At 37.6% G+C, this 13,589-nt stretch overlaps 1 protein-coding gene across 1 annotated transcript in view; it reads left to right on the forward strand.

Annotated features, from left to right (window-relative positions):
• The window catches only part of DCP2 (decapping mRNA 2), a 48,059-nt gene extending 42,888 nt beyond the window's left edge, over positions 1–5,171 (forward strand). The window contains exon 11 of the mRNA XM_043589029.1: positions 1,818–5,171. Within this exon, the coding sequence (XP_043444964.1) occupies positions 1,818–1,981 (164 nt within the window). The 3' untranslated portion in view covers positions 1,982–5,171. The remainder of the gene's footprint in view (positions 1–1,817) is intronic.
• Positions 5,172–13,589: the final 8,418 nt, after the last annotated feature.

The following is a 13,589-nucleotide window of genomic DNA, read 5'->3' on the forward strand; positions in this document are numbered from 1 at the left end:
TGGAAAGTAATGATAAATGTAGAAAGCTCTTTGGTAATACTGATTTAATAGATTTGAAAGTGCAGTAGACTGTTTTTTGTTTTTGTTTTTGAGAGAGAGCATGCACATGTGAGTGGGTGGGGGATAGATAGAGGGAGAGAGAGATCCCAAGCAGGCTCTGCGCTCAGTGCAGAGAGAGCCTGACACGGGGCTCGATATCACAACCTCGAGATCATGACCTGAGCTGAAATCAAGAGTTGGATGTTTAACCAACTGAGCCACCCAGGCAAGCTCCTCTACAATGTTTTTTCATATATGCTGTTTTGAATTATTTGAAATCTCTGTGCAATAGATGTGCATTTATTTATTATTTTTGAGAGAGAGAGAGCACACAAGCAGGGAGGGGCAGGGAGAGAGAGGGAGACACAGAATCGGAAGCAGGCTCCAGGTTCTGGGCGGTCAGCGCAGAACCCGATGAGGGGCTTGAACCCACAAACTGTGAGATCATGACCTCAGCCAAAACCAAGAGTTGGGACGCTCAACCGAGCTACCCAGGGGCCCCTATTCACCATTTCAATTTAAGGCTTTCATATAGAAAAGCCTAAGAAATAAGAACCATTATAGTCATATTTTTTTGTAATACTGTTTATGATTTGAGCAAGATAAACCCTATTTTAAAAGGGATGCTTTAATCCTATTTTGGAAAGTTAAGGTTAACTGTGAAGTAATAGGAACTATCAGTAGTTTGGTATATATAAGTTGTGAGGGTAAAAGTACCCTTAGTAGGATTTTCCTGGCCATATTGGGTGGTTGGGGACATGATAGACTGATAGTTTAATTAAGGCAAGTTCAGGAGTCAGTTACTTCACAAAATACTTAAAAAGCCTTATGTTCAGGAAGAAGGCATTAAAAGAAGGTATACTCTCATTTCATATACCCAGCTTAATTGGGTATGGTATTGATACATAAAACTTGAGTTGTTTTGAAAATGAAGTATAAACGGATTTTTGTCTTGGGAAACCTCATTTGAGATTTTCTTAATCTTTCATGGTCAAGTCTCTATTCTACCTTAAAAAAACAAAAAGTGAAACCCTGATAAGTTGGGAGTTTTCTTGTACCATGATTTTGAAAATTTGGATTTTTCTTTAGGTTAATGTGTTCCCTAAAGATTTGGTAAGCTCTGCTCTGCCTTTAGTTTTCTTGAATTGGCCTCTATAAATCTTATATTAACATTTGTAATCTTTACGGTGCTTACATTTTGATCTATGTCAACAGGTTCCTTTTATGTTGGCACAAAAAACAAATATGGGAGGTAAAGTATGCCCATTATTGAAAGCATGTGAACATTAAGGGTCTTAAAAGCTGAGGGGCGCCTGGGTGGCTCAGTCAGTTAAGTGTCTGACTTTGGCTCAGGTCGTGATCCTTGTGGTTTGTAGGTGTGAGACCCGTGTCAGGCTCTGTGCTGACAGCTCAGAGCCTGGAGCCTGCTTGGGATTCTGTGTCTCCCTATCTGCTCCTCCTCTGCTCATGCTGTCTCTCTTTTTCTCAAATAGAAACAATAACAATAACAACAACAACAAAAAATGAATGCTTTAAAAATAAATAAAAGCTGAGATTCAGATTTTGAATGAATGTGTGAAAATAAACAATAATAGATTAGAAAATCAGCTGAGCCCCAGTTCAGGGAAAGGAAAGTATTTTGATGGTTCTGCTTATGTTAGATTTTGAGTGTGGGGACAAAAATATATACTGTATATGAATTCCTTTATAACAAAAGAAGGGAAGGACAGTATTTGAGTTCTTACTAAGTTACCGAGTGTATTTATTTTTTTAAACAGATGCTGTATGTGACTTGCCTTGCTCCGGTGAAGACCAGTTGCTAGAACATGCTGAGGGACAGTCTGTGGCATGTAATGGTCATTGCAAGTTCCCCTTTTCATCCAGAGCCTTTTTGAGTTTTAAATTTGACCATAATGCTATAATGAAAATCTTGGACCTTTGATAGCAGCAGATGTGTTGTAGAAGTCCCAAGATCAGAGACCTGTTGCATTTGAGTGGGTGTCTCTTTGAGCCTTACCTTTCTCAGGTGTTTTAAAGAAATGCAGGGAGGCAATGATGTTTCTGAAGATATTGTTCTCTGTGCAGAAGAGAGAGTAGAAAGAAACATGAGTTTGCACTGTAAATGCAGTTAAAACCTTTTATACAGATGTACCTTTTCAGTGTTTGGCCAACGAATTTAAGTTGCTTTTTATGAGAGCATTTTTTCTGTGTGATTGTGGTTTTTATTTCATGTTCTGGTCAAGAAAATAGTATTTGAATCATCATCATCAGGTAGCCAATATAATGGGAATGCTCCATCTATCCATGACAGTGATTGCAATAAGAGTTTCCTTATATTGACATTTTTAAAAGAAACTTAAAATTCACAAATACTAAATGAATGCAAGAACTGAAAATGTCACTGAAGTCAAGATTGCAGGTCATCTGCTTTGGTGGCATTTTGCGCATTTCTCTGCTTCTAACCACTTAGGTTCTCTAATCCTCCTCTGCTTGGAGATTTGTTGAAAGGTTATTTTTAGAGCCAGCATCTACTATGTAATGTTCATGTTAAAAACGAACTCTTAGCACTTCATTAAGGGACAAAGTCCTCAGCCTGGAGAGGGACTGAGTTGGTTGGGTGGGGAGTGGACACTCTGACTTGGCATTGAGAGCCTTGTGCAGTCAGTGATCAGTGAACCTGCTGGGGAGCAGGGAATCCAGGGCCTGGCAACTGCTTTGGTCTTGTCTTCACTGTCCTGCCATCAGTCCTTTAGTATTGTACAATGGTTTTGTTCCTGTGAAAATTTATTTTCTGTTGTAGCTGTGTAAATATGAATGGAATACTGACATTATTAAGTTTTACATTGCATCTCGGTATTGATCTCTGGAAACTGATGTATTAGGTTCCAATTTTCAGTAATAGCAGAAACTGACATGCTTTTATGGGCATGCTGAAGCCTCTGGACGAAGGAGCACGAAGGGAAGGGGCATATGGTTCAGGCAAGTACAAGTAAAGCATTTCAATAGGGGAGGATCAGAACGTGAAGGTAGCATATACAGAACTCATTCCTGGCACTAGATTTTGCTCCTTCAGGATTCTTAAATCTAAATAAGGGTGGCAGTGCCCATTTTAAGAAGGATTTCAGCTCTAATTGAGGACAATCACCAGGGCTTTAAAGGGGTTTAGTGTTTGGGCTGCCTCTGACCTCACTGAAGGTATTTCTTTTGAGGGGTGGTGTGTGAGTATATGTGTGCGTGTGCATCTGTCATGTGGGTTTTAAAAATCTTTTTTTACATGTGGTATCCACAAAATATATCTCTGCTTGTAAATTTTATTATAGAAATCTTTATTCTGTATAGATAGCCTATTTAATAGGGATTCTATATAACCCAGTGGGACTTTCAGAAGAAGTACTATTGTAAGGAATTCACTTGGTATTTCTTTGCTTTAGCTTTTAAATGGCTTGATTTTAAAGGAGAAATTCTATTTATTAATAAAAGTGTCACCCTCTTGGTGCTAAGCAGGAGAATTCACAATTACAGCAGTGTGTTTAAAATTAGGTTTTTCATAATCCTGCATCTTTTAATGTGATAAACTTGTGAATCCTTCTGTGACCTTTTTTAAAATGCATTATATGACTGCTTTTGGAAGCTCTTACTGTCCTTTCCAGAAATACAGCTGCTTTGCTTGGGTCTCCTTGAGCCATATTTACAGTTGGTCCCAGCATTCCAGATTTCTGTTAAATTGTTAGGCGAGTAAAAACTTAGTTTGCCTCGCAGGTAAATCATTTTCACTCACTTACTGTCATCTGGAAACCATACAATTTCAGTGATTGTGTGTGTGTGTGTGTGCTGTTGTTGTTTAATTTTTTTCTATTTTAGTGAGTTTTTCTGGTGCCTAGAGTTGGGTTTTTCAGCTCTAAATATGAAAGCAAAAGAGATTAGAGTTAGTTACCAGAAGTATGTCCTCTAAAGGTGTGGTGAGCCTTTTTAAGAACCAACAGATTCTCTCTTGTCAATTACAGCAGTTTAACAATAGTTAAATGTCATTGCTGTTGTGCTGCTTCATTTAATGCACTGTGGAACAGAATAAGGGTATTGTTGGGATGGGATTTTGGTAACTTGAGGCTTTTAGCTGTGTTGACAGTTTGAGATAAAAAGATGTGAGTTAAAGTTTATGTGTGTGATACGACTTAACTATGCAGAAAATATATAAGTTGGGTGTACCTGTTTTATGTACATCTGCTATACTTACTCCCTTGAACCTGTGTATTTCTCAGTGTTCAGGTTACCTTGAGAAAGGCCATGCTTAGCACAGAACTGGATTTCTCCTCTGAGAAATTATAGCATGGTTTGAAGGAATCAAGTGATAAAGCAGTGTGCTGAATATGCAATAATTTACTTCTGTGTGCTGCATTTTAAGAAGCTAGATGAGAAGAGTAGTTGTGTTGGCTTCATTATGTTTTATGTCTTTGAGAGAAAAATAGGTCTTTGAGTCCACTTTTTAAATGTTCTTATGTTCCAACCTTACATGTTCCAAAGTTCAGTGCACTGTGAATCTTTTTTTTTAATTTTGTAGGTGCTTTTATGTATAACTGTAATGATTTGTAGGATGTTAAGTGAAGTTTTTTGTACTTAACCATTGTTATCCAAAAGGTAGGGGTATAATTTACATGCTTTCACAAGCTTTTTGTTAAGAAAGAGCAAATGAATGGTTTTAGGATTTCAACCAGTGACACTCTCCTGAGACAGAAATTGAATGAAACCCTTAGCATGGGTATAATTTGAAGAGGTTTGAAACTTAAGTTGGATTTTCATGTTAATATATAAAAACAAGTCTCCTGTGCTGTCAAAGGATTTGTGGTCACTGCTTGCTGCTTTGAGCTTTGGATATCCTTATTTTTCTATTAAATATCAATTAGTAAGTGCAGATAATGAAGATGTATAGCAAAATACAGCAAAAGTAATTATATGCTGTAAGATTGGGTATTTTGTCTTTTAAGGCTTTAGTAGTTTTGTGTAATGTCAAATAAAAAAATTCAAATCTAAGTGAATGGCATCCTTCCATAGGAATTAAATTTAAATTTTATTATAAAACTCAACATATTATGGTGGTCATTAGAAAAATTCAGGTCTAAGTGCATGTATGCATTGAAAACATTTCGTTACCTAATTCCCTTCCCCCCTCCTTTGGTTTCCAACAGGAGTTAACTTGAACAGTAAGGAGCAAAGTCGATATAAAAATTAGACTGCCAAATTACTTTTCTTACTATGATAATATATTGTGGCTTTTTGTCTTTATTTTTGTACCAGTACTTCTCTCTGCCTGTTCAGAGATTGTGTTTTGATTGACATCTATTGTGTCTCTGTATTCTCTGAGGCAGTGTTTTCTTTGCATATTAATCATAGTTACAAGGTCAAATTCATTAACATGTTTCTGATTGAAGAAAGGTGTTACTTAGTGATTTTGACTCGGATTATATTCTGGCCTGGGGAAGGGGCTCATATGTATTGTTTTAACTTCAGATTAATGATAAGCAAGACTTATTTTGTCTGAAGGTGTCAATATCCTTTTCCTTTAAGTACCTATCTCTGGGTAAACAAGTGTTAGTAAAAGTACAGTTTTGTTAAACCTTGTTTTTGATAGTTGGATAAAGCCTGGCTAGTTCCTCATTTTATGTTCTGTCCTAAGCCTTTAAAGTGCATTTGTATAGTTGCCGAAAACTCTAAAAATGAGATTATGATGGGCTTTCTCAGCAGCTTTTTCTCCCTAGAATTGAGTTGCTCTTGAAGTTTATACTCCTGTGTCATAAAGATGGCAGATTGCAAATAGGCAGTAAAGGCTTTTTCCCGTGCTTGCAAAATAGAGTTCTGGATTGCAGTTTCAAGGTCCAGTATAGAGAATTATTACAGAACAAAAATGCTCTGAGGGGAAGATAGCTGTAGTTGTTGGGCAAAGAGTGGAAGGAAGAAATTTTAGAAGATAAATCAATTCTTGAGTGCTGTCTGTTGTATTAGGCTAGAAACATGATCATTGCCTAGGCCAAGCAGTGTCTAATATATATGGCCATTACCAGGTGTTTCCTAGCTCTGGGTAAAGTTATTTTTTTACCGTTGCCAAGCAATCCAGTAAATCTTAAGTAATTTTTCTCACTTCAGAGACCAGTATTTGAGAGTGCAGTCCTTCCTGTGCTGATAATTTACAACTCCAGCTGCACTGAAGTGCTCTACTTTCTTACAGGAATGTGACTCAGAGCACCGACAGCCACGGTCAGGCATGTGTCATAGTCACTTCATATGGTAGCTATACATTTGTCCTGAATGGTGATCCATTCCTTTCCATCTAGTTTTCTTGTGACAAACCACATTACTATTGAAACAGTAGTCTAAAGCTAAGGAAAAGAATGAAGCTACCTCTCATACATGGGAGTGGACTTGGAAGGCTGGCTGCCACCAGCTTAGTTGCTCAGACTTTAAAGTACAAAGAAATGTAAATAAAAAGCTATGGTAAAATATGGAAGTTTTATTTTGAGAGATGTTTATAACTGAATCTTTACTCTGGGTCTCCAGATTAATGAAATCACAACTAATGAGATTCCATTTGTCTTGTGTCTTCTGTGGTTAGCAGAGGGGATGGTCTAGCTCTAGTAGCAGCTTGAAAGCACAATCTGAAAATAACCGTGACAAGAGTGCTTGCATTAGCTGTGTCATATTGGCCAAGGGTGCTTGGGAGAAAGGGATTGGATGCAGAAATCAGTTGAAGTCAGTTGCCTTGGTTTGTGACTTCATCCCATATCAGCCCTCCTCTTAGTAGACTTCTTTTATCCAATGGAAGAATAAGGCCCTGAACATATATATGTGCTGCTTTTTTTTGGTGGGAGGGCTCTTGCAGGGGTTTGGGTGTTGTTTTGGTTCTTGGCTTCTATCTGTTGAATGCCATTTGAAGACTGGTTGTTTCTTAATTCTGTTTCTTGGTGTGACTGGCCGGGAAGAGGCCATGAGTCTCCACCCCACCCCACCTCTCCTTTTTTATCTCATCCCTTCTATAGGAAAATAGTTTGTGCTACATCCATATGGTGGTAAATCTGCCACAGTGGGAATTTACATGCAGTGATCATAATCTTGCTTGCCTTCTACAGATGATCTCACTTGACCCTTGGGCTGTAAGCAGACAGGCAGGCTATGGACACCTGTGCTGTTTTGGGTCTCTCAATGCATTTAGCTTGTCTTTTGGATTTGGGAACAAAGAAAACTTCTGTGTGGTTCTAGGGTAAAATGGGCAGTGTTCTGCTAGTCTTTAGTCCTTGAGTGGACTTTAGTTAACAGGTTGTAGACTTGCGGAGGTAGAATGTAATATTTTAATTTAAGCTGCTTTTAATTCGTTGACTGAGGTTCTAAAACAGTCTATAGCTACTACAGTTGAAACATTTTGGGCACAAATCTACCATTGTTAATCATTTCTCAAGCTTTAAGAAGTTAGTTCTTTGTAAAATACCTTGGCTGAATATTCTTTTGTGATATTTTAAGATCAACTACGGATGACAACAAATGAAAGCAAAGGTTTTCAACAGAATGCAGTTTAGCAAGGTAGTAACTATTCCTCAGTCGTTCGGTTAGGTGTTAATACTTTTTGCAGTGAATGAGTAGCAGTGGACTTAACACTCTTCATGTCCTGTATATATCATGTGCACTGATAGAGAAGCACAAAAGGTGTATCTACGAGAGTTTCTCTGTGCGTTTCACTACTGTCCTGGGGCACTGCTGTCTGTTCAATTTAGGTTTGTGTTTGGATGTTGTACGAGTACCGTTTAATTTCAAATATAAGTGTCCAAAGAATGGAGTCTTTAATTTTGCTTATTTGCTCATATCTCACTTCAAAGTTAGGACAGGAGACAACTGATTTTCCATTTTCTTACAAACTTTTTTTCAGTAACAGGGAAGGAAAATAAAACCCTGAACTATATTGTATATATATATTTGTGTATATTAATACACACATAGTATATATATATATATACACACACACATATTTTCTTATGATTGTGTTTGAAATGCATTAGCTTAATACCTTATAAAAAATCGTCTTTGGTAAGTATTGACACAATTCAGATTATAAGTTTTACCTGTTGGCTTTTTTTTTTTTTTTTTTTTTTTTTTTTTTTTTAATTTATTTTTGGGACAGAGAGAGACAGAGCATGAACGGGGGAGGGGCAGAGAGAGAGGGAGACACAGAATCGGAAACAGGCTCCAGGCTCCGAGCCATCAGCCCAGAGCCTGACGCGGGGCTCGAACTCACAGACCGCGAGATCGTGACCTGGCTGAAGTCGGATGCTTAACCGACTGCGCCACCCAGGCGCCCCTACCTGTTGGCTTTAATGAAAACTTAAAACAATCTTATTTCAGAATAAAATAATCAAATGGAATTGTAGTTCATGGATTAACTAAGGTGAGATATTCTTATATATGAGATTGTCTTTCATCTAATCAAAATAAGGATATGCAGTTTAGTTTGGATGGGAAAGGGGATAAGAAATTTTTTTTTTTTTTTTTAACCCTGCTATTTCCAAAACAAGGGTTTGAAGTGTCTTTTATGCTGTGGAGACTAGGTAATGTTCATGGAAGATGTGTAGTCTTAAAACCGTTTTCTTGGAAGTAGGTTTTAGTGTATACAAGGTGAAGCTATTTATGCTGAGTCATGTTAAATTTTATGTGGGACCTAAAAAGCTGGCAGAAAACAATTGAAGTGGTCTCACTAAATAGGATATTAAGAGAACTGGACTTTAGAATAAATGTGATAACTAGGTTTGTAAACTATTCAGTAATCATTTGTCTTATGTGGAATGATTTAACATTTAATTTTGCCTTAATTATCACAGCATTTTATTACTTTACCTTCTAGGGCATTTTAATGTTTGGAAAAAGACTCTCAGTAAACCATTGGAGTAATTCTATTTATGGTAGTAATGAAGTTCCTGGTGCTTGATTTGGTTGTCAAACAATTAGAGCAGAAAAGGTACCCTCTGAAACACCTGTGGGGTTTACCTTGTTCTACAAATTGAGACCTTTAGAGTGGATTTGTGTTTCTGGATTTATTATATTCTGGCTAAACAGTAGCTTGGTCTCTTTCCCTCTGTGTTAATGGAAGGATGAGGACTGATTTTCACTTAATTTGGATGTGGCTATTATAAATTAAGAATTTCCAATGAGTTTAAATGTTTGCCGGATAAAGTCTACTAGAAATGCCAGCTGCACTCTCCACTGAGAAAATGAACAAAGACCTGTCTTAACAGTTATTCTTTTTTGAAAGCTTTTTGATGTAAATAACATCAGTTTAGAAATTAAAAATCTTTTATCATACAGAATACAATTTGGATGAAGGGAAGTTTCCTTTGTATTTTAAAACATTTTTATGGTTGATTGTTCAAATATTGGCTTTCTGTAAAAATATTATCGTGTTACATTTAGACTGTTTGTAGTGCAATATCAATAAATTTTGCTGCTCCAGCAGTTTTAATTACTACCTTAACCTGGTTTCTGCTACTGTTACTTATTATATTTTGGTTGTGTCTCTTTGGACTGATAAAAAATGACAAGTATGAGATAAAGACCTGCTTACATGATGAGAAGAAATCTTAAAAGGTAGAATGTGTCTGCAAAAGTGAAAATAAAGAACTGGTATGTATTCTCCATCTCAACAGTTTGGTTATTGCTTTAAAGCAGAATTACAGTTACATACATACAATCCCTTATATTTCTTCTAGAACCAGGCTTTCCAGATAGAATGCTTGACAGTCCCAAATAGAATGCTTGACAATCCTTGGATCTTCAGAAAAATCTATTCTTCTCCACTAGAGACCTCAGCTGTATGATTTTTATTTAAAATTTTAAGAGGCGGCCCAAGCTTTCATACGGAGAGCTAACCACACACTTCCAGGAAGAGTGTTTCTCTAACAGACGTGTTGCCATCCTTTCTTGTATTTGTGTGTGACTTCCTTGCTCTTCCAGTTCTTTTTATTTTTTTAATGTTTTATTCTTGAGAGAGCATGAGCGAGGGAGGGGCGGAGAGAGAGAGGGACATAGAATCTGAAGCAGATTCCAGGCTCTGAGCTGTCAACACAGAGCCCGACGTGGGGCTTGAACCCACAAGCCATGAGATCATGACCTGAGCCGAAGTTGGTCGCTCAACCGACTGAGCCACCTAGGTGCCCCCTCCAGTTCTAAATTATATTCCATTTCCCTGATTTTTTGTTAGATAACTTCCCATTCATTCCAAGTTTTAAAAGGCAGCTAAATAGAAATTGGCGATAAATGAGGTTTCTTTGGCTGTTTTGACCTAATATACTATTTTCTAGTCCCCAGCTCTGACCCGGGCTTTCGATTTAATGTAAAGCATCACAGGTTTGATATTTACATGTTAAACAGTATTGCAGGAGGGGCACTTGGGTGGCTCAGTCGGTTAAGTGTCTGACTCTTGGTTTCAGCTCAGGTCGTGATCTCGGGGTTGCTAGTTAGTTTGAGCCCCATGTGGGGCTCTGCACTGACGGTGCTGCAAAGCCTGTTTGGAATTCTCTCCCTCTTGCAAAATAAACTTAAAAAAAAATTAAACAGTATTGCAGAAGGACAGCCTTACCCTTTAATGAACACAGTTAAAGTACATCATGGAATTAGAAATATTTATTCAGAATATAAGAATGTTTGTAAAATATTATAAATGTCTCTGTATAAATAAATGGAGTTTTTTTTTTTTAAATTCTATATCAAATAACACAAAGTAGCTATTTTACAGCAGCTAAAACTAAAGGCATCTGGAAACATTTAAAGCATACAAGTGAAGAATCTAAAAAATTACAAGGTATAGTACAGTGTTAAGTGGCAACTTTAAAATGAGACTCTCAGTACAAACAGTAGAACAATACTGACAAATGCAAACTTAGTCACATGTGCTTTAATAATTGACAGTACATTCAAGCAGGTTTTTCTAATTCAAGTGGTTTAAAAAGCACATTTTCAAATAGGAAACTGAAATCTCATGCAAAGTAAATAAGTCTTGATAATATGTCAAGAAACTGATTAGAAATAGAAAAGTGAACATTTCATTATCTTTGCATTAGGTTCAAACAAAAGCAGATTCTTATTAGGGGCTCTCACTTGGCAGTCCTGACAGGAACACTCTCCATGAATTCTAGGAGTTCTACAAACAGAATATTTTCTACATGGATTTGATTTGCAAAAAGTGCCAAAGTGAACAACAGTACAGCAAGAACTACCTAAAGGCAGGTCATCTGTGTGAATGGAGGGTGAGAATTCTGTATATAGCTTGCTTTATTCTGCTGAGCTGGGATTTCAAATGATTAGTGGGTGATTTGTAGCAACCTCGACTATGGAAAAAATCAAGTCAAGGGTATGGTTAGGGTCTGGTTATTCCAGTAGCAGTTGCTGTTACTGGGCAATGATTTCTTGGTCATATGTAAGATCTTAGATGCAATGTGATAAGAGAATTTATCAAATATTAATCACAAATGCAACCATTGTCTATGTGAAACTGTCTTCCTCTGTACAGGAATTGGTAAAATGAGAACGCATGTATAGCTGCTTTTCAGTTTGTACCCTTTTCACTTGTTTATATATTTTTTTAATAGCCATGGAGTGCTCAGTGATGATACGGTGGCAGCAGCCACCATCATTAATAGTTCTTTTTCCAATTCTAAAAAGTCCATGCTTGGCAGCCTAAGGCATGTCTCTATTAGTGAGTCACATGAAATTAATTAGAAAGTAACTTCAAGTGTGTGAAATGGGGAACTTGAGAAGGCCAGAGAGTCAGCGCTCACTTGAGCCCGGCTGACATGAACACAGGTTTCAGCGACCCAGAAGAGGATTTGGATAAACTTCAGTAAGAACTGTGTGTGCAGCAGGTAGAGTTTGCAAGCCTCAGTGAGAGGTGATGATTGTGTCAAATAGGCCATTGGACTGGATAAATCAAAAAACATTTGCTGTGTGGTTTTTTTTGGAGATTTAAAAAATACTATTCTACAAAGCTGTCATTTCAGAAAAAAACCTCCAAAATGTTGCTTCTGCTCCCTTCCCTCCCAAAATGCCTTGGCAGCCCTATGACTGCACCCTGTTGAATTCAGTGAAATTTCACTCTTCAGGTGATTCTTTCCCTTTGGGTCTCTGCTGCATCAAGAAATGTACGTACAGCTGTAAACATGATCTTTGCACTTTCTGCAGTTTCACAGATGAGACCTAACTCCCAGTTAGGCATTTGCAAATGGCTTCAAGTTTTATGGATCCTTAGGATTTCTGTAAGTCATTAATAAAAGCTTTGGTCATTTTCTGTACTCCTGATGTCTCTTCTCACTACTTTACTTAGAACATGAACATGATATTCCAAACACGTGAGAGCTTTGAGTTAGGTAATTGATAGAATTAAGAATTTTTAGGATACTATAGAGGTTCTTAAATTCATGCCATTGACAGACTCCAGTCCAGATGAGCTAAAACTATGGGGTGTTTTTTTTTTTTTCCTTCATTTAGAATAACATAATTGGATCTATATGTAGGTGGGAATTAGGAGATCTTCAAATAGTTTCAAGTTTTTCTTAGAGCAGTAAAATCCTTACTAGCCTCATCCTAACCGTTGAGAAAAAAATCGCATTGGGTCTAATTGGGACTGCCTTTCTGGAGTAGAATGTCAGGGCTCTAATTAAGTTCTCTGAGATCCCTGTAGAAAGTACTGACGCAGGCTCAGAGGAGGACTTAGCAACAGGTGCATGCATCTCCAAGGAGAATTAAGCAATTATGTTTAACTGGCGCTTAATTTTTTTATTAACTGAACATTCCAGTTTCAGGCAACATGGATATTAACTTCAGGAACTTGACATGCTTGCAGATGAGAGCGAATATGAAACAGTTAATTACCTGCATTGGCAGTGATGAAACATCTAGTGTGTACCGCTGGGACTGGAGCATGAGCTGGAGGAAGGGCATGAGAAATCTCACCTGTCTGATCACACAAGATACTTAATCATAAATAACTTCTGGTATGTCTCAAAGAGGAATCTTCCCACCTGCAAGTCCATTGAAGTTCTGGCAGCTGGTGCAGATGGGGTTTGGCAGAACATCAGATCAGTTGGCGGACCCACACATGGATGCCGCTCCAGCCACAGACTGCAGTCTCTTTTGCCTGATTTTTGCCTTAATTCGGCAGTGGGAAATACAACCCTAAGGAACTGTGAGATGGATCCTTTCTTCCTGTGCCTATTTCTCTGAGAGCCAGAGACTGAACTCTGAACAGAGAAGGTGACTGCCTAAAAGGAGTAACCACTGAGGAAGCCGGAAAACAAAAACACGAAAGTCAAATCTGTTTCATTGTTTACCTTTTATGGAGAGGTCAATAAACCAGCTTCTATTTAGAAAGAAAAACTCAGGTTTTCAGGCACCTGCAATTTTTTTACTTTTAATCAATGTGGTTTTAGTGGGACTCATGATTAGAATAAATCAGTGCCTCTTGGTTCACCTTCAACCAGCATCTTGTCTTAAGGAGTATTTGAAAAACACAAGGAAAGGAAATC

Source organism: Prionailurus bengalensis, chromosome A1, assembly GCF_016509475.1.
Source record: "Prionailurus bengalensis isolate Pbe53 chromosome A1, Fcat_Pben_1.1_paternal_pri, whole genome shotgun sequence".
Lineage (NCBI taxonomy): Eukaryota > Metazoa > Chordata > Mammalia > Carnivora > Felidae > Prionailurus > Prionailurus bengalensis.